Below are 21,372 nucleotides of genomic sequence, written 5' to 3' on the forward strand. Positions count from 1 at the left end.
AAAAAATGTTTTCACCTGCCTTGCCAGCAGGCCTTGGACTAGGCTGGGTGAGGTAATTAGAGAGGTTACCTTTAGCTGGTGATATGACCTCGACAGCAAGGCCACAAGCCTTAAGCCAAATACACACTTTAAATTATGATTTGCCAATGAGTGGCCAATTGTACCACCTCCATGTAGTAGCACTAGCCCTACTTTGTAATTTTCCTTTTTCACTACAGATAACCTTTAAGAGTACCAAGCTTGTACCTATAATAAGCTTTAATGTGAAGCTTTGCGTCAGAGCTGCAAGGATTGGCGGGTGTCAGCAGCAATAACTCATGTGCTTGCCTGTAAATCATTTTGGGTCTAAAACTTTGCCACTGCTGTTTTCTTTTTCTAAAGTGTTCCAAACCCCGTGGCCACCCCCACCTGTTTTGCCTCAGCCCCACCCCCAGCTTGGCAGCCATTGCCTAATAGGCAGCTGCCAAGCTGGTGGTGGGCCGTGGCAATGCAGGTGGGTGTTGCCACAACATTTCAGAACACTTTGGATATAAAGCAGTCTTGGTGACGGAGGGGGGTGGAGTTTTAGACCTCTAAGGATTTACAGGTGAGCAGGTAAGTTACTGCAGCTCTATCACAGAGCTACACATTAGGGGCTCTTTTGCCCTTATTAATGTACAAGCTTCTTCCTCTAAGCTTGCTAAAATCATTACAATGCACAGATCTAACCCAGACAGGATTTCCTTTCTTCTTGAGAAGTAGAATTTCCACTGAACTGCCTACAGACTATGGAATCACTGGACTTGTATCTCATTGTTTGGCTGAGAGCCAAATGACAGCAAGTCAGCTCCTGTCTTCCTTCCTTTCTCCTTTCTCCAATGTGCTAAGAACACATCTGCATCGCTAAGCAGGACCTGCGAGTGGATGGATTCTCACAACTTATCTCATGAAATATCTCCCCTTATCTATTTCCTACATTATCTATAAAACAATTATTAAGCACGTCCAAAGCAAAGAAAGTAAAAAAAACAGTTCCGTTGTGTCTAATTACCTTAACATTGATATCTGTCACGTTCCGTAACAACTAGTGAGGACAGAGAGTGACTGATCTCCGGAGATCTGCAGTATCGCCAGAAATACAGATATACCTGATTATAAGTGATCTGCAGTCTCACCGATAATCCGATATATATGCTAACCTCTGTCTACCCAAAATGGAGTGTAACGATTGGTGCAAACAGTAAATAGCGTATTGCTCTGTGGCGAGGGCCCACAGAGCACAGACTATTGTCCAGCGGCAAGGGCCCGCTGGCGGGGATAGTCGACAAGCAGGGGTCGGCAACAGGTAATCAGAAATACGAGGCACAGAATCAGGAGGCAGAGGCAGAGTCTTGAGGGCTAGCCGGGGTTCGGCAACAGAGATCAGAGATACGAGGTACAGAGACGGTAGGCAAGAGAGTGAACGAGGGCACAGCAAGGTAGGCAACGGGTAATCAGATAGGCAACAGTACAAAAGGATTAGACAAACTCAGAGTCGAGAACAGGCAAAAGATCAAAGGCACAGGTAAATACAATGGTATATTTCTTCCAGTACTTATATATTGGCGTAACCAATATATAAGTATACTGTGGATCCGAGAGCTAGCACAGAGTGTGATCGCTACAGCGGACAAGGAGAACTGGCAGTCTGCTGCTTAAATGCAGACTGTCAGTCCAGGAACCCCCACCCCCCTGATGAGGTCAGCAAGGGGCGGGGAGTGCCTCAGCAGGGCGGATCAAGGCAGCCTCCTCCTTAGGGCATAAAGGGTCTGACGCTCCGTGCGTGAGCGCGTTGCTCTGCCCTGAGATGAGGACATGCGGCTGGAACGACCGCCGGCGCTGCCAGCTGACGCGGGCCGGAAGTTCGGGGATCCGGTGACGTCAGAGCCGAGAGCGGCGTCCACACTGCCAGCCGCCGGAGGGGTGAGTCTATGCCTGACATTACCCCTCCCCTGAGGCGTGGTCTCCGAACGCGCCAATGAAGGTTTATCAGGATGGGAATCGTGAAATTCCTGTATGAGTTCTTGTGCATGGAAATGATGTGCTGGTACCCAGGATCTCTCCTCAGGACCGTATCCTCTCCAATGAACCAGATACTGGAGAGAGTTCCTAACAAATCGAGAGTCTAGTATTCTCTCGACCTCATACTCAGGCTCACCGTCTACAATAACAGGAGGAGGACCAGAGTCCACATGCACCGCGGGTTTCAATAAAGACACATGAAATGTTCTTACCCCACGCATAGATTGGGGTAACGTTATCTGATAAGATACTTTATTGATTCTTTTAGCTACCGGATATGGACCTACGAATTTAGGCCCAAGTTTAGCTGATGGCTGCCGCAAAGCGATATGTCGAGTGGAGATCCAGACAAGATCCCCGGGAGAGAACTCCCACTCGGGTGAACGCTTTCGGTCAGCCTGTAGTTTCTGGAGGGAAACTGTTTTCTTTAAATTGGCATTCACCTCCCTCCAGCGAGATCTTAACGTCTCCTGCCAGGTCTCCAGGGCAGGAAAAGAAGAGGAACTGACAGGAAGGGGGGAAAACCTAGGAGATCTCCCATTAACAATCTGAAAAGGTGAAAACCCTGAGGAAGAGCTCCGAAGATTGTTGTGGGCAAATTCGGAGTATGGTAAGTATTGAACCCATTCCGTCTGATTGTCTGCCACATAACACCGGAGATACTGTTCCAGTGACTGGTTCACCCTCTCTGTCTGACCATTGGTCTGAGGGTGATAACCAGACGAAAATGAGAGCGTGATTCCTAGTACTCTGCAAAATTCCTTCCAAAATTCCGAGACAAACTGTACCCCCCTGTCAGACACTATATTCTCCGGGACCCCATGAAGGCGAAGGATGTGGATCACAAACAGATCTGCCAGTTCCTTGGCAGAAGGAAATTTTTTCAATGGCACAAAATGAGCCATTTTAGAAAATCGATCGACAATAACCCAAATCACCGTATTACCATCTGAAGAAGGTAATTCCCCTACGAAATCCATGGATATGTGAGTCCAGGGCTCGGAGGGTATGGGTAGGGGTTGGAGGGTACCTACTGGAGATATATGTGAGGGTTTGCTCCGTGAGCATACTGTACAAGAGACAACAAACTCCTCGACATCCCTCCTCCAATTGGGCCACCAGACACTTCTAGATAACAATTCTCTGGTTCTGGCTACTCCAGGATGACCTGCCAGTTTGGATGAATGAAACAGCTGTAACACTTGTAACCTAAACTGTAAAGGAACAAACATCAGATCAGGAGGTTTTCCTGCCGGACTGTCTGATTGATGAGGAAGAAGAACAGAGGCCAGATCCTCCCTTGAGTCTATACAAGCCAACACCACTTTCTCCGATAAAATTGGATCTGGTTCAGAGGGCAATACCGATTCTATGTCAAAGCATCGGGAAAGAGCATCTGCTTTGACATTTTTGCTTCCCGGTTTAAACGTGATAATGAAATCAAACCTGGAAAAAAATAAAGACCACCGTGCCTGTCTAGGATTTAACCTCTTAGCCCCCTTCAGATACTCTAAATTCTTATGATCCGTATATACTGTGATCACATGTTCTGCCCCCTCAAGCCAGTGTCGCCACTCCTCAAAAGCCAATTTCACAGCAAGCAATTCCCTGTTCCCGATATCATAATTTTTTTCTGCCTCAGAAAATTTTTTCGAAAAAAAAGCGCAAGGATGGAGTCTTCCCTGTGACCCGGTGTATTGTGATAAGACTGCCCCAACCCCAATCTCAGATGCGTCTACTTCCACGATAAACGGCCTGGAAGAATCGACGTGATGCAGAATGGGGGCGGAACAGAAGGCTGTCTTAAGGCTTTGAAAGGCGGAGATGGCCTCGGAAGACCAATTGACGGTGTTAGCCCCTTTTCTTGTCATATCAGTAAGAGGGGCTATCAAAGCGGCATACCCTCTTATGAATTTTCTGTAATAATTAGAAAAGCCCAAAAACCGTTGTAAGGCCTTCAGCCCAACCGGTTGAGGCCAGTTCAATACAGCCGTGACCTTGCTGTTATCCATTGATAACCCGGAACTAGAAATTATATAACCTAAGAATGGTACCTCAGTGACCTCAAACAAACATTTTTCCAATTTGGCATATAATGAATTCTCACGTAATTTGAGCAAAACATACTGAACCTGTGACCGATGTTCCTTGATATCATGAGAAAAAATCAGAATGTCATCTAAATAAACGACCACAAACCTCCCCACAACGTCCCTGAAAATGTCATTAACCAACTCCTGGAAGACAGCGGGGGCATTACACAGGCCAAAAGGCATGACCGTATATTCGTAATGCCCGTCCTGAGTGTTGAACGCCGTCTTCCATTCGTCCCCCTGTCTAATTCTGACCAAATTGTAGGCTCCCCTAAGATCCAACTTAGTAAATATCTGGGCACCGGTGACCTGATTAAAAAGATCGTCGATCAGGGGAAGCGGGTAACGATTCTTAATCGTGATTGCGTTGAGAGCTCTGTAGTCAATACAAGGACGTAACCCACCATCTTTTTTTTTCACAAAAAAAAACCCTGCCCCAGCGGGTGACCTAGAGGGTCGAATGAACCCCTTTTCCAAGTTCTCCCGGATGTATTCTCTCATGGCCACTTTCTCGGGACCAGTGAGATTATAAAGGTGACCCCTGGGAGGCATGGTTCCAGGTCTGAGTTCAATCGGGCAGTCATACGGTCTGTGAGGTGGCAGGGAATCAGCAGACCGTGGACAAAACACATCGGCATAAGATACATAAGGCTGAGGGAGGCCCTGAAGAACTAAATGAGTAGAACGGAGCGGGATTTGGGAAATACAATGCTCCTGACAGTAGGGTGACCAGGATAGTAATTGCCCAGAGGCCCAATCAATCTGTGGGGAATGCAGACGTAGCCATGGCAAGCCCAAAATAATAGGACAGGATGGCATTCTAATGAGATAGAATCGTAACTTCTCACAGTGTAGAACCCCCACATTACAAGTTAATTCAGGTGTGACAGAGACAGGCAAACTATCCTGCAATGGTGAATCGTCAATGGCCGTGACTATGATATGCTTCTCTAAAGGAATGACTGGTATGCCCATCTTTAGAGCCAGATTAGAATCCATAAAATTGGCTGCAGCGCCTGTGTCAATAAAAGCCTGCAGTAAATAGTCTTGTTTATTCCAGGAGATGGAAATGGGTAATACGACCTTATCTCTGGGAGGTACAGAATTCTCGCCCAGGGTAGTACCTCCGACTAACCCTAGGCGGAGAAGTTTTCCGCCTTCCTGGAACAAACAGACGCGATATGACCTTTCTCCCCACAATAAAGACATAGACCCTCTTTTCTCCTTCTTAACTTTTCTGTCTCCGATAGTTTGGAGTGACCCAGTTGCATGGGCTCGTCAGAGGGAGGAGAACTGGGAAGACTCATGGGAGGCTGGAGTCGCATAATGGGTCGCTGTCTAGATGACTTGTGAAAACGTACCCTGCGATCGATCTTAATAGCAAGACTTATGGCCTCATCCAGGGTTCTGGGTTCGGGATGACTTAACATCAACTCAGATACGGAGTCAGCCAACCCAGTCAAAAACCTATCTAGAAGAGACTGTGCCTCCCACCTGGTGGAGAACGACCACTTGCGGAACTCCGCAGCATAAGTCTCAACAGAGTTCTGACCCTGTCTGAGTCTTTTCAATTTCATTTCAGCCGTGGCAGCAATATCTGGGTCGTCATATACCACCGCCATGGCTTCGAAAAACTTCTCAACAGAGGTAAGGGCCTCATGACCTAAGGGTAAGCTATAGGCCCAGGTCTGTGAGTTGCCCTGTAGGAGGGTCTTTATAAGCGTGACCTTTTGTAATTCAGAACCAGATGAAATGGGACGCATCAAAAAATATGACTGACAGCGATCTCGAAAGTTTCGGAAATCAGCACGTTCCCCTGAAAACGGTATGGGCAACGGCATCTTAGGTTCGACAGGTGCTATAGGAGCGGGAACACCTGGCGCCTGCAAGTTTTGCACAATCTCTGTTAATCGGTTGAGCTGGACCTGTTGGTCTTTAATGGTCTGATCCAATTGAGCAACAACCGTCATCAGAGTATTAACCTGCTGGACCAGGGCTTCCATGTTAATTGGTCCGCTGTACTGTCACGTTCCGTAACAACTAGTGAGGACAGAGAGTGACTGATCTCCGGAGATCTGCAGTATCGCCAGAAATACAGATATACCTGATTATAAGTGATCTGCAGTCTCACCGATAATCCGATATATATGCTAACCTCTGTCCACCCAAAATGGAGTGTAACGATTGGTGCAAACAGTAAATAGCGTATTGCTCTGTGGCGAGGGCCCACAGAGCACAGACTATTGTCCAGCGGCAAGGGCCCGCTGGCGGGGATAGTCGACAAGCAGGGGTCGGCAACAGGTAATCAGAAATACGAGGCACAGAATCAGGAGGCAGAGGCAGAGTCTTGAGGGCTAGCCGGGGTTCGGCAACAGAGATCAGAGATACGAGGTACAGAGACGGTAGGCAAGAGAGTGAACGAGGGCACAGCAAGGTAGGCAACGGGTAATCAGATAGGCAACAGTACAAAAGGATTAGACAAACTCAGAGTCGAGAACAGGCAAAAGATCAAAGGCACAGGTAAATACAATGGTATATTTCTTCCAGTACTTATATATTGGCGTAACCAATATATAAGTATACTGTGGATCCGAGAGCTAGCACAGAGTGTGATCGCTACAGCGGACAAGGAGAACTGGCAGTCTGCTGCTTAAATGCAGACTGTCAGTCCAGGAACCCCCACCCCCCTGATGAGGTCAGCAAGGGGCGGGGAGTGCCTCAGCAGGGCGGATCAAGGCAGCCTCCTCCTTAGGGCATAAAGGGTCTGACGCTCCGTGCGTGAGCGCGTTGCCCTGCCCTGAGATGAGGACATGCGGCTGGAACGACCGCCGGCGCTGCCAGCTGACGCGGGCCGGAAGTTCGGGGATCCGGTGACGTCAGAGCCGAGAGCGGCGTCCACACTGCCAGCCGCCGGAGGGGTGAGTCTATGCCTGACAATATCACTTTTCTTGCTTTATTTGTAGTACTCACTTTTTGCTGACTGAATGCTTAAAATGTTTTTTTTTAAAGAAAAGGCAAAAATGATATAGAATGTTCATTTTACATTTACATGTTTACATTTTTTTGTGTAAATCCACTCTATGAAGTCTCTAGCAATACATAAGCCTCTCTTACAACAATCAAAAACTTGACCGAAGTTTACCGTGTGTGTGTGTGTGTGGGGGGGGGGGGCTGGGTATTTCCATCCCAGGAAGCTACCATATTTATTTTCTTTTACACAATACCAGTTACCTGGCAGTCCTGCTGATCCTCTGCCTCTAATACTTTTAGCCATAGACCCTGCATGTAGATCAGATGTTTCTGACAAAAATCTTCCAATTATGGCTTAATATGGCAGCCTTCATATACCTCTTTGTTTAGGTTGCCTTTAAGGGTCTACTTTTATCAAGTCTAGTCACTCAGGCTTGCAGAAATTCTGTTTCATTCCGCTATCATAACAGGTTAAGAACAGGAAATTATGGAAATGCTGATCTTGGGAACATCTGGTTTTGTTCAGGCAATGTGAAAATCTAGTGGCAGTACAATTCTTTTTCCTCTTTTGAGATCATGTCTTCGCTATGTTCAAATATTTGTTGCTTCACATCTACATACTTCCAGTAAAATAATGACCGGTTGCATTTGCTTTCCACATTTGCCTGAGCAAGGCTGTATTTTAGATCTTCATTCCAATTCATTTTTTCCAGCACAGTGGCTCACAAATACATTGAAGGTTTGGGATTGATTGATGGTTAAAGAAAAAGTCTACATATTTATAGTCAGTGGTGTAATCTGTGGCTAAAATTACCAGTAGAGTCCACAGTGCTCAGGTCGAACAGAGGTTGACTATAGGACTTTATTACTGTACAATACTAAAAGCACATTTGTCATAGAATAAACATGGACGATGCCTATTGCTGTACTTCTGGTGAAAATGCTAGTTGTCCATTGTGATCCTTTGGCTTTATATGTAGGATAGCTGGTACAAGTATGCTTATGCATATCAAGAATGTGAAAACATCTCATCTGCATTCTACTTCCTGTTGAGTTGGATTGTATGGCCAACAGATCAACAATACAGCCAAGCAACTAGCATTGTAGAAGAAACATGCATGGCAGCCTCCATTCACCCTGTTTATCCCAAGCTCAGGATCTACATAATTGGCATCCAAGAGTCAATTGCTCCCTACTTTTTCGTTATTTTTTATTTTTTTTAATCTCTATGAGCATAGCCTAGTTTTTCTAACGTCAGAGAGGCCTTCCACTGTTTGACCCAGTCATCTGAGAGTTATCACTTTTCCAGAACTAATATTCTGTCTATGAATAAAGAACTTATAATTATGATGTGTTCTGACATGTCCACATTATCCAAAGCTCCCAATACAGATACTGTATGGTTGCAGCTGTAGGGATAGCAGCCTGGTGTAGGTTGTTTAATCTGCCTTCGTTCATGTTTCTCTCAAGGCAGGTGTTCTTTAATACTAGCTACTGAATGAGTTAAACGGTCAGGCTCAATCACATTTGTTGGTTATTCTGGCTGAGGTTGTTAGTTAATCTGATGTTAGGATTAGACAGCCCACATTGTCAGTTTCAGAGCCGTCTCTGTCATTAGGCAACTCTAAATTTTGGCCTAGAGCGCCGTGGGTGGAAGTGGGCGCTCCTTCGCCGCGCTGTGCGTGTGTTTATTAAATTTTTTTTCCACTATCAGGTCGGCGCCGGCTGTGACAGGCAGCTTAGCCTGTGCCTGGTGCCGCCTACTGGTCCGCCCCCTTCCTCTCCGTTCAGAGCGAGCAGCCGGCTGTGACAGGCAGCTCAGCCTGTGCCTGGTGCCGCCTACTGGTCCGCCCCCTCTCCCTCTCTGAGCAGAGCGAGCGGCCGCACGCCAGTTCTTCTATACGTGCGGCGCCGCCCCTAACTCCGCCCTCCGCCTGTCACACGTGCTTGAAGGCACAGTGTGACGCACCAGGGACCAGTGCCACCGCCGGCTGGCTACAGGAGTCTTCTGCAGGTAAGTAAATGCTGCTCACATTAGCATAATTTTCTGGTGACCGCTGGCCACATTACGATTATTTCCTGGAGAACGCTGGCCGCATTACGATTATTTCCTGGGGAACGCTGGCCACATTACGATTATTTCCTGGTGAACGCTGGCCGCATTACGATTATTTCCTGGGGAACGCTGCCACATTACGATTATTTCCTGGTGAACGCTGGCCACATTACGATTATTTTCTGGTGACCGCTGGCCACATTACGATTATTTCCTGGGGAACGCTGGCCACATTACGATTATTTCCTGGTGAACGCTGGCCGCATTACGATTATTTCCTGGTGAACGCTGGCCGCATTACGATTATCTCCTGGTGAACGCTGGCCGCATTACGATTATTTCCTGGTGAACGCTGGCCGCATTACGATTATTTCCTGGTGAACGCTAGCCGAATTACGATTATTTCCTGGTGAACGCTGGCCGCATTACGATTATTTCCTGGTGAACGCTGGCCGCATTACGATTATTTCCTGGTGAACGCTGGCCGCATTACGATTATCTGCTGGTGAACGTTGGCCGCATTATGATTATTTCCTGGTGAACGCTGGCCGCATTACGATTATCTGCTGGTGAACACTGGCCGCATTACGATTATTTCCTGGTGAACGCTGGCCACATTACGATTATTTCCTGGTGAACGCTGGCCGCATTATGATTATTTCCTGGTGAACGCTGGCCGCATTACGATTATTTCCTGGTGAACGCTGGCCACATTACGATTATTTCCTGGTGAACGCTGGCCGCATTACGATTATTTCCTGGTGAACGCTGGCCACATTGCAATCATTTCCTGGGGAACGCTGGCCGCATTACGATTATTTCCTGGGGAACACTGGCCACATTACGATTAATTCCTGGGGAACGCTGGCCGCATTACGATTATTTCCTGGGGACCGCTGGCCACATTACGATTATTTCCTGGGGAACGCTGGCCACATTACGATTACTTCCTGGGGAACGCTGGCCACATTACGATTATTTCCTGGGGAACGCTGGCCACATTGCAATCATTTCCTGGGGAACGCTGGCCGCATTACGATTATTTCCTGGGGACCGCTGGCCACATTACGATTATTTCCTGGGGAACGCTGGCCACATTACGATTACTTCCTGGGGAACGCTGGCCACATTACGATTATTTCCTGGTGAACGCTGGCCACATTACGATTAATTCCTGAGGAACGCTGGCCGCATTACGATTATTTCCTGGGGAACACTGGCCACATTACGATTAATTCCTGGGGAACGCTGGCCACATTGCAATCATTTCCTGGTAAACGCTGGCCACATTACGATTATTTTATGGTAAATCATTGCTGCATTATAATTATTTTATGGTGAATCATTGCTGCGTTATGGTTATTTTCTGGGGAAAGATTGCCGCATTACTTTTATCTTATGGTGAAACTTTGCTGCGTTACGATTATTTTCAGCAGGGGGGCACCACACGGGGGGCGCCACAGGCTTTCTCGCCTAGAGTGACAAAATGGCTAGAGACGCCCCTGGTCAGTTTTGTATTATTATTACTATTTTAGTAGGCATTTGTATAATTCTAACATTTTCTGCAGCGCTTTCCAGAATACATTTAACAATTTGTGTTACTAACTGTCCCACAAAGGGACTCACAATCAAATTTTCCTACCACGGTCATAGTCTTGTGTCCCTAGCAAAATGTACAGGGGTACAGGGGAACAAATTAGCTTACTAGTATGTTTTCTGAATGTGGAAGGAAACCTGAGTCCCAGGAGGAAACCCACGCAAACACAAGGAGAACATACAAACACTGGTGATCTCATAGGGTTTGCTTGTTTGTTCCCTTATGCAGAGCAGGGACAAGGTCCTCCAGCACCCAAGGCTGAGACACCAAAGTGCGCCCCTCCATCCCTACCACCTCAGCTGTCACACACTGATTGCTATTAGACTAAGAGGGCCACAGGGCCCACAACCTCCCCAACACCTTAATATCTAGTTATCTGGCTTGCAGTCACTTCTATGTATCCCCTTTTCTTATTTATTTCTGCTTCAAACACAATTAGGAATGACAGCTGAATGAATTGTGTGCCCCCTCCTACACTGCGCCCTGAGGCTGGAGCCTCTCCAGCCTATGCCTCGGCCCGGCCCTGCCCTTATGTACAACGTTATCCTTAAAAGAATATCTATTTAGGCATGCTATTTGTCATTAACATACAATGCTGTTGCTGATGTTGGTTGCCTACTGTCTATGTGTTTTGGACAGGCACCTAATCAACGTCTGCATAATAGTGTCAATGAACTAGACTGCTGGCTGCTATAAATGAATTGCCTGTACTTAGAAAATGCCTAGGATCCTCCCAAAATAATTAGAATAGTAGAATTTGTGCTGTAGGCATGATCACATATTTTAGAACAGAAAAAATATGTCCAGTTCAAGCTACCTTAGACTTTTTGAACAGACAATCTTTGAGTTGAATTACGCATTGCCTGGAGCTCTGTAACATTCTAAACACACTATATATGTTGACAGGCACTACCACAGCATGGATGAGTTCAGTCACTATGAACTGCTTGATGCAAGCTCACAGAGAAGAGTTGCTGAAGGACACAAAGCAAGCTTTTGTCTAGAGGACACTTCTTGCGATTATGGATACTATAGAAGATATGCATGTACCGCTCACACACAGGTGAGATATTAACACAATACATTCTTGTTTTTGGTTTACATTTCTGTTCCTTAAAGCGGACCTGAACTCAGAACTCCTCTCTGCTCTAAAAGATACACAACAGCATAATAACCTTTAAACAAAAAACACTTCTTTGTTACAGCTGATGCAAATCCTAAAATAAATCTGCACTGTTTCTACTTCCTGATTCGTGGAAGCACACATATTGTTAACCTCAGAGTGCTTTCAAATGAGCTTATCTGCCATCTCTGCTGTGGCAGTCATGTGACACAGGGGAGAGATCAAAGTTCAACGTGTGATGAGACACAAATGAGGGGGAATTACACAGGCTAAACTCTCTAAATACATACAGGGTAAATTTCTCTATGTTTTCCTTCTGTCCTGTGCAAGAGTTCAGGTCCACTTTAAACTTAAAGTTACCAAAGGTCAGCTGATGACCCAGAAGACCAATCTAGGTTATGTGGTAATAGAAGCTGATGGTTACCAGAACCGAGGCTGGATTTATATTTTTTCTCCCCTTAGGTCAACGTTCTTGTTGCGCCCCTTCCAAGTGCAGCAGCTGCCCTTCCATTCTATGTGCAGCTTCCTCTTCCATGTGTAACATCCATGTATATCTCTTCCATTTGCAGATACCCTGGGAAGTAGCTTCTCTCTTCCATGCACCCCATTTGCAGCCTCTCTTTTCCATTTGCAGCCTCCTCTTCCATTTGCAGTGACCCCTCTTCCATTGCCAGCTGCTCCATTGGACAGCAGAAGTCCAATGCCTTTGTGGCCTTTCCAGAAATCCAGCCCTGACCAGAACTCTATAAGTAGTACGAAGTGAAGGAATCAGCAAGACAAGAGAAGTTGTACAGCACAGGAATAAAGAGATGTTGATTGTTTGGCATGTCTTCTACCATAGGAAGGAGTAAAAGCCTGTACCCACTACATGGTTTTTCCGACAGCCGGCGATTCTTGAGGAATAGCTGAGTGCCATTTGGCCTTAGTGGCGGGGAATGGGGGATCAGTAATTGGCACTTGGTTATAGTATAGCCAAGCACCATTCAGCTCTAGTGTTGGGGATCATTCTCCAATGGCAACCAGAATTGGCTATAATGTAGGGGAACACTGGGGGCTCACACTTTGAGTGCTTCGGCTACAGCGGGTGCCAACCTTAATGATACATGGTTTCTGTTTCTGCTTGGCTATACCATAGCTGAGCTTCATGGAGTCATACTAGTTAGGGTTAGGTGTAAGTAGGTGGGTTGCTTAATATAAGATGTAGGTAGAAAGGAGGTCAGTGTTCGGCATGGGTAGGGGATAGTTAGTGTGAGGCTTAGGTTACTGAGGGAGATAATAGAATATTTGGTATATTGGGACAAGCTTCAAGAGGCAGTACAGGTTAGAGGGGCCTGGCGTGCTGTGGTCCATGTGGTCACAAAAAGTCAGACACGAGCGAATATCGATTGAACTAAAAATCATACCTGAGATAGAATGGGGCATACCATATAAAAAATGGAGTTAGCTGGCACAAGTTCAGACCAGAGGCAGGGGTGTGAAGTATTACCAGTCTAGGGCACTAACAACACAAGAGAAATACAGACACAACACCTATCGTATTACAGATATGTCTTAAGGTGCCCACTAATGATCCAATCTTTATTGTCCAATCTTACCATTTCTATGTAACAAAAGGGACTGCCTAAAGTATCTATTCAACCTATTCACTCAGTTTACCCTTCTACTACATAGATGTGGTAAGATTGGATCATTAGTGGCCACCATTAGAGTTATGGATTAGGAACTACATCTTAGACACCCAGCCATGAATGTCGTACTAAATCCTTGTAATCTATTGCTAATATTCTGGATCAGTTTATTTCTTATGCTGGAAGTCCGCCATTCACTTCTGTAATGGAGAAATTGTTTTCAGACAATAGCCTGTTCTTTGCTATTACAAACCATTACATACCACCTCTGAACTTGAAGGGTCACAGCCAGAGATCTTTGTGTAGAATGCTATGGTGTTTAATATTCCACAGGCTGTTAATATCAGATTGACAAGAAAAGGCTTCATCCAGGGAGAAGAATGGAGTGTTCTGCAAGTAGAACAACAGGTTTTATAGCAAGTAAGAGTTACTTGGCCTCATGTAATATGCACATTTTCCTATGCGAGGACTTCATTTGATCAGAAGCCATTTTCTATTCAAGCTCTGTGCCAAGAATTTTTAAAATCCCTTTTCTGTAACAGCATCCACCACGTCTTCAGGGAAGCATGCGTGCCCCACTTTCTCCTAAGCTGTACAGTCTCACATTACCATGAAACGTGTCTCACAGCAAATGAACAGGCCTTTTTTCAATTGCTTTCCTTTGAGGCCCTAGTTTATCATTTCCTCTAGCTAATTCTTTTTATTTTTTATTTTATTTTTTTTTACTTTTTTTCGGCCTCTTTTGAATGTCAGCATTAGAAAATGCACAGCTATAAGTAGGATTTACCCATAGTGCTCAGTTATTGATGTAAAGCAAGATGTAGATAAAAAAGCGGAAGGATATGGTAGCTGCTAATATTTCAGTGCACTTTCCCAGCCGCCTCTCGGTTCTGCTGAGCAGGTGAACAGATGCATGAAACCAGCAAAGTTCTGAAACCAACTTCATCTGTGGGCTGGTTCACACTACAAGAGCTTTTCTAAGTGCTTTGTGATTTTAAAAGCTCTTGCTAATGTTATCCTATGTGAGTGTTCACACTGGAGTGATGTGATTTTGTAAAAGAGCTTTTAAAAATTCTATTGGTTAAAAAGCTTTAGTGTGCACCAGCCCTGAGTCACACCTTTAAATAATGAGTCTTTAAAGGAACACTATCAAACCAAGTGTTCTAAAATGACAATGTACAAATATCGTCTAAGTAGCTGTGTAAACATTTTCCTACTTTTCATGTTAAATATCAGAGGCAAAAGCTTTAATTCATGGTGTGTAGATTTTAGCTACGTTTGGAATGTCTCATTTGCAAAGGTATGTATCACTGCAGTCTGACATGCTAAGAACAGTGTAATATTGAAGCAGAGTTATGTGAAAACAAAAGCCTGTCAGGTGTTATGTTTCACACACACAATTACAAATGTTTATGTTGCACATAAGATACATGTCCTCTGCTCTCTGCAGAGAGTTCAGTCAGAGACAGGCAGAGCTTTCTCTCTCTCACACACAGGGCTCGATTCACAAAGCAGTGATAACCCAGTTATCACGCCTAAAAGACTTTAGGCGTGATAACCATTGCACCACGCTGGTGAAAAGCCCCTTATCACGCCTAAACTCAGTTTAGGCGTGATAAGTTTAGATAAGTTTAAATCACGCGCAAAGTAGCGCCATTAAACTCTATGCGACGTTTCGCGCGCACCAGACTTTGCTGGTGCAAAACTTTTGATCAGCTGTGCACTGCGGTGCTAACCCAGTTGGTGCTATAGTTATCACGCTTAAACTTATCACGCCTGAACTGAGTTTAGGCGTGATAAGGGGCTTTTCACCAGCGTGCTAACTGTTAGCACGCTTTTGTAAATCAAGCCCACAGAGTTAACAGAGGAAGTGTGAGGGAATTTCCCCCTCCCCTCATGGTTCATTCTGCCATCAGATTAGAGCAGACTGCCCTCAGAATAGCGTGAAAGGAATTAGATAACAGTAAACAAAGAGATAAGGATTCAAATGTGTACACCAGTACTTAGGAGCACTTCCCAAATATTTCCTATCTCAATTGAAAAAAAAAATGTTAATCAATAGTGTTTCTTTATGATTATATTGTATGATGTTACCTGGAATCTGAACACAAATGCAAGTGCAGAGGTATTCTTTTTATTAGATGTGTTAAATCTTGGATCTGCTCAACCTAAAAATGTTAAACACATCAGTGGTATAAAAAGAAGCTGTGGCCTCAATTCACGGAGCTTTATCAAACACTTTATCAAACGTTTGATAATTTACCTCATGGGTAAAATCTAATTTTGAATTCACTAAGGTTTTATAAATTTATTGAATGTTTTACTGATAAAATGTTCAATAAATATATAACACCTTAGTGAATTCAAAATTAGATTTTACCCATGAGGTAAATTATCAAACGTTTGATAAAGTGTTTGATGAAGCTCCGTGAATTGAGGCCTGTGTGGCAGTTATAGCCTACTGTTTCAGGTGATTGTGATCCATGCAGCAACTAACAACCAGTGTGAAACAGCTGTAGTGGACCTGATCGGGAACTTCCATGCACAACCAAAAACACATCCTCTAATCCTCCTGTAATTCTCCTTGGCTCACCAATTTTTTGTGGCTTTTAAAGGGAACCAGAGAGGTTGGGGGGAAGCTTTTATACATACCTGGGGCTTCCTCCAGCCCCATACGCACGGATCGCTCCCACGCCGCCGTCCTCTGCTGCCTGGATCCGCCGGTACCGGGTCCCGTCATTGCCGCGAGTCGGCCGGCAGACGCGGCCAAATGTCCGCATCACACGGGGCTCCCTCCATATACGTACGTATGAGGCTGCCTACTGCGCAGCGTCATGCGTACGGGTATGGAGGGAGCCCCTGTGATGCGGACAATTGGCCGCGTCTGCCGGAAGTGACGGGACCCGGTACTGACCGATACAGGAAGCGGAGGATGGCGGCGTGGGAGCGATCCAAGCTTATGGGCTGGAAGAAGCCCCAGGTATGTATAAAAGCTTGTTCTATTTTTTGTTAACGTTCCTCTCTGGTTCCCTTTAAAAGAAAAATTGCCGGAACCAGTGGTTTGTATCTGCCATACAGCTTCTTTTTATACCAATGATGTCATTTTAGCTTTTTGAAGAATTAAAGGTGTTTTTACAGAGTTGGTGTGGATCCAGCACTTTATTGTATGCACTGGAATCCTGGCAGTACACAGAATAGGATCCTTGCACACCCAAGTTGTACGTTATTCCTGTGTGTTCGGCTTACCCATACACTTGCAATTTAAAGTGATCCTGAGTCAAAGCTCAGGATCAAAATCAGATACTGACCTTAACCTCCCTGGTGGTAAGCCCGTGCTGAGCACGGACTATGCCGCGCAGGAAGATTTCTCAGGCCCTGCTGGGCCGATTTGCACACTTTTTTTTGCAACACGCAGCTAGCACTTTGCTAGCTGCGTGTGCACTCTGATCGCCGCCGCTCCGCGCAGATTAGCCGCCGCCACTCGCAGCGTAGGGCCCCCCCCCCCCAGACCCCGTGCGCTGCCTGGCCAATCAGTGCCAGGCAGCGCTGAGAGGTTGATCGGGACTCCCAATGACGTCACGACGTCGGTGACGTCATGCCGCCCGTCGCCATGGCGACGGGGAAGCCCTCCAGGAAATCCGTTCTTTGAACGGGATTTCCTGATCGGAGATCGCCGGAGGCAATCGAAGAGGGCGGGGGGATGCCACTGCACAGCGGCTATCATGTAGCGAGCCCAGGGCTCGCTACATGATTTAAAAAAAATAAAAAATGAAAAAAAACTGCTCTGCTGCCCCCTGGCGGTTTTTGATAGACCGCCAGGGGGGTTAAGAGAGGGAAGCCTCAGGATCCTATTGAGGCTTCCCTCGCTACTCCATTGTCCTCTGTTGCTGAGCGGGGCCCCACTCCACATCGGGCCATGCAGCGCCTCTTCATGCAGCATGGCCGCGCAGTAGCTGTGCCCGTGGCTCTGGCCTACTGGGCATGCATGAGTGGGCTGGGTCGGCTATTGAGCGGCCATGCTGGAGGAAGAAAAGCTGTGCGCCCCGATATGATTTGCAACAATGCATTGTCACTAATCTTCCGAGAGGCCGTGCTCAATGACGGGGTACATGAGAGCACTGAGTGAAGTCTCAATAGGATCCTGAGGCTTCCCTCTCTTTAGGTAAGTATCTCATTTTGTACCTGAGCTTTGGCTCGGGTACTCTTCAGGGCCCTTTCACACCGTGGCGGTGCGGTATTTTTACCGCACCCCTCTGCTGAGCAATGAAAGTCTACCCCACTGCTGAGCAATAAAAGTCTATGGAGACTTTTATACTTCCGCGGTGCTGCATAATGCGACGGCAGTGAAGTTTTCGCCACATCCCTGACGCAGGTCTAGAACTACGATAGTGCTGCAGTGATGCGTCAACCTGCGGCAATATGCGTCAACCCCGAAGTCATGTTAGTCTATGGCGACGCGCGGATTTTAGAAAAAATTACCAATAGCGTGGTGTTCCCTGAAGGCCAGTTTTTGACGGTACAATGTGGTGCGTCGGGTACGACTGCATCACCAACGCTGGTTTATAGTGTGAAACCATCCTAAAATCTAGTAACTAAGTACAGATATAAAAGAAAATAGTAATGTAGTATACAGAGGCGCCAATAGAGTAAAAATAGTACCAATAAAAATCAATAAAAGTGTGGGTGGTTTGGGTGGATCTGCCCGCCCCACAACAAACACAAGCACTGCTATGTATATAAAGGTAAATTTAATAAGAACTCCCAACAAATAATACAGTTTTCAACGCGTTTCACGGGTCCCAAGCCCGCTTCCTCAGGCAAAAAAACTTATACAGGCAGGAGCAACTGAAATATATAAAAAAACAACAAAAGACCCATATGTAAAAAACAATCAAATAAAATCATCAATCAAAAAATATATATGTACATCGCAACACAATTTTGACTCTATCTGTGGGTTCCATATACCCGCAATATTGTATCAGCATATGATAACTGTATGTAAAAACAAGGAACATTGTATCCATAAATAACAGTGGATAATTATTATACATAAAATTCAATCATAGATATACAATTTTGCCAGCCATTAAGTGCCATATGATCTCGCACTTGCCTGGTTCATAAACGTATTGTCTATGTATGCCAAAGATTGGTCATCTCTAGTCCATATCCTCATATATGCAAAGAACACTTTTTCACATATAAAGAAACATATAATATACTATGACAAAAGCCTTTCAATAGATATGCCTGATCTTAAACATAGAAAATTCTAAGCATTCATGGTGCAATACAATGCGGATGTGGAGGGTGAATAGACTATAATAAGTTGTAGAGGAAGGGAGAAGAAGGAGAAGGTGGGGGGAAAGGGGCAGTGGGCTGGTAGTGGAAGGGAGAGGAAGGAGAAGGTGGGGAGAAAGGGCAGTGGGCTGGGGGGATGATTGTCACTTACCAGTGTCCTTGTGTAGGAGAGTGTGGCGCCTATGCTGCAGGTTGGCGCCACACTCGTATCTAAAAAATCTTCCGTGTGGTGAAGTCTGGGTGAGGGGGCGTGGTACGTTCCTGTGAGGAGGGGCGTGACTGTCCGGATCTAGGATGATAGAACGCATATTCCGCCTATGGGATCATGTACAGGGCGGAAGTGCGTCGGCTAAGGGCATGATGGCTGAGCCGCCATCTTTCTCGTGGGCATGTTTGTCTTATGTAGTACCCCATACGGAAATACGTAACATAGGTCTATTTACGGAGATCCGTGATAGCACATCACGGAAATCCGCAATGGTGTATAACATAGGTCTATCAATTTAAATTCATGGGTATATGGGGAAGGTATATCACGGAAATCCGCAATGGTGTATAACCCAGATCTATCAATTTAAATTCGTGGGGATATGGGAAAGGTATCTCAGGGGGAGGGTATTGGATACACGGTACCCCAGCCAGGGAGGAGGGGGGGGAAGGAAAAGTGAATAACATTCTTTATGATAATATATGGTATAAATAATGGAAAAAGTACATACACGGAAATTCATATTCAACAAAACCAAGAAATACAAACCAAATAAGATAATAATAACGGAAAAAATCCTGTTTGGAAGGACAGAGATATATGTTCTAAATATATGGATAGTCTGGGTTTATGTGCACATGTGGAAAACATGTGTGCACGTTATCCCTAGTTAGCCAATGGCTACTCCCTCTGATCGTCAGACCAGATATGCAGAGAGCCAGGGGCCCCTAAGGTCGGTCTCCAAATGGATTATTCATCCAATCTTGTGATACTATGTGATGGCCCGTGCATAAATGAATAAACATATTAAGAGTAGTATAGAGGGAAATATAAAAAAATTCATAAAATTCATAAAAATTAAAACCACAAAAATTAAAACTGATTAAAAGAGAGCGGCTGTTATGAGCATAATCAGGGTCATCAGTGTCTGTCTAGATTGGTCTAGAGTCAGGGAATATTACCAAATGCTGGTAAACTGTGCAGAGGGGGGAAAAAAGTTTCTTTTTACTTGGTGAGTTCTGTGAGTGTGGCCAGGTCTCCTCCAACCCCATTTTTTTAGGGGGAGGGGCGGAATGTAAGGTATGAGACATTGGTTCTATATATTCAAAAGGTTTTCTCTAGTTGTTCGTTTAGTCCTAGGGGTATAAGTGTTTTTAGTGTTTGGATCCAGTATATCTCTCTGTTTTTAAGTATTTGAATTGCATTTGGTTTCATGGGGTTTACAGCTTCCAGTGCTATAAATGAAACCTCTGTCACATTTCTGTTGTGGGCCTGGTCAAAGTGTCTCGACAGGCTGTGAGTGGCAAGCCCCTTCCAGATATTCCGTTTATGTTGGCCTATTCTTTCCCTGAATAATTGGCTGGTACGTCCCACATACTGTACCTTGCATGGGCAGGTAGCCACATAGATGACAAACCTGGTGTCACAGTCTATATGTTTATGTATTGGATATACTGTACCATCACTATGGGATATAATGTGATCGGTAATGGTAATAAAACTGCAAGCAATGCACTGTTTTTTGAGGCAGGTAAAGGATCCCGCTGGTAGTGTCTCACCCTTGTATTCGGTTTTTAATTTGCTGGGGGCCAGTAGATTCCGGAGATTGGGCGCTCTCCGGTACGTTACGTTTATACCATATATTATCATAAAGAATGTTATTCACTTTTCCTTCCCCCCCCCCCCTCCCTGGCTGGGGTACCGTGTATCCAATACCCTCCCCCTGAGATACCTTTCCCATATCCCCACGAATTTAAATTGATAGATCTGGGTTATACACCATTGCGGATTTCCGTGATATACCTTCCCCATATACCCATGAATTTAAATTGATAGACCTATGTTATACACCATTGCGGATTTCCGTGAATGGACCTTCATGTGCTATCACGGATCTCCGTAAATAGACCTATGTTACGTATTTCCGTATGGGGTACTACATAAGACAAACATGCCCACGAGAAAGATGGCGGCTCAGCCATCATGCTCTTAGCCGACGCACTTCCGCCCTGTACATGATCCCATAGGCGGAATATGCTTTCTATCATCCTAGATCCGGACAGTCACGCCCCTCCTCACAGGAACGTACCACGCCCCCTCACCCAGACATCACCACACGGAAGATTTTTTAGATACAAGTGTGGCGCCAACCTGCAGCATAGGCGCCACACTCTCCTACACAAGGACACTGGTAAGTGACAATCATCCCCCCAGCCCACTGCCCTTTCTCCCCACCTTCTCCTTCCTCTCCCTTCCACTACCAGCCCACTGCCCCTTTCCCCCCACCTTCTCCTTCTTCTCCCTTCCTCTACAACTTATTATAGTCTATTCACCCTCCACATCCGCATTGTAT

At 45.5% G+C, this 21,372-nt stretch overlaps 1 protein-coding gene across 6 annotated transcripts in view; it reads left to right on the forward strand.

The window, feature by feature from the left end:
* The window catches only part of LOX (lysyl oxidase), a 165,881-nt gene that overhangs the window by 113,741 nt on the left and 30,768 nt on the right, over positions 1-21,372 (forward strand). For 5 of the 6 annotated variants that reach the window (XM_068247027.1, XM_068247010.1, XM_068247007.1 and 2 more), the window contains one exon: positions 11,663-11,819. In XM_068247027.1, the coding sequence (XP_068103128.1) occupies positions 11,663-11,819 (157 nt within the window). Of the gene's footprint in view, positions 1-11,662; positions 11,820-12,448; positions 12,639-21,372 lie in introns of those variants that run through there. The other variant, XM_068247019.1, reaches the window with a different exon arrangement.

Source organism: Hyperolius riggenbachi, chromosome 1, assembly GCF_040937935.1.
Source record: "Hyperolius riggenbachi isolate aHypRig1 chromosome 1, aHypRig1.pri, whole genome shotgun sequence".
Classification (NCBI taxonomy): Eukaryota; Metazoa; Chordata; class Amphibia; order Anura; family Hyperoliidae; genus Hyperolius; species Hyperolius riggenbachi.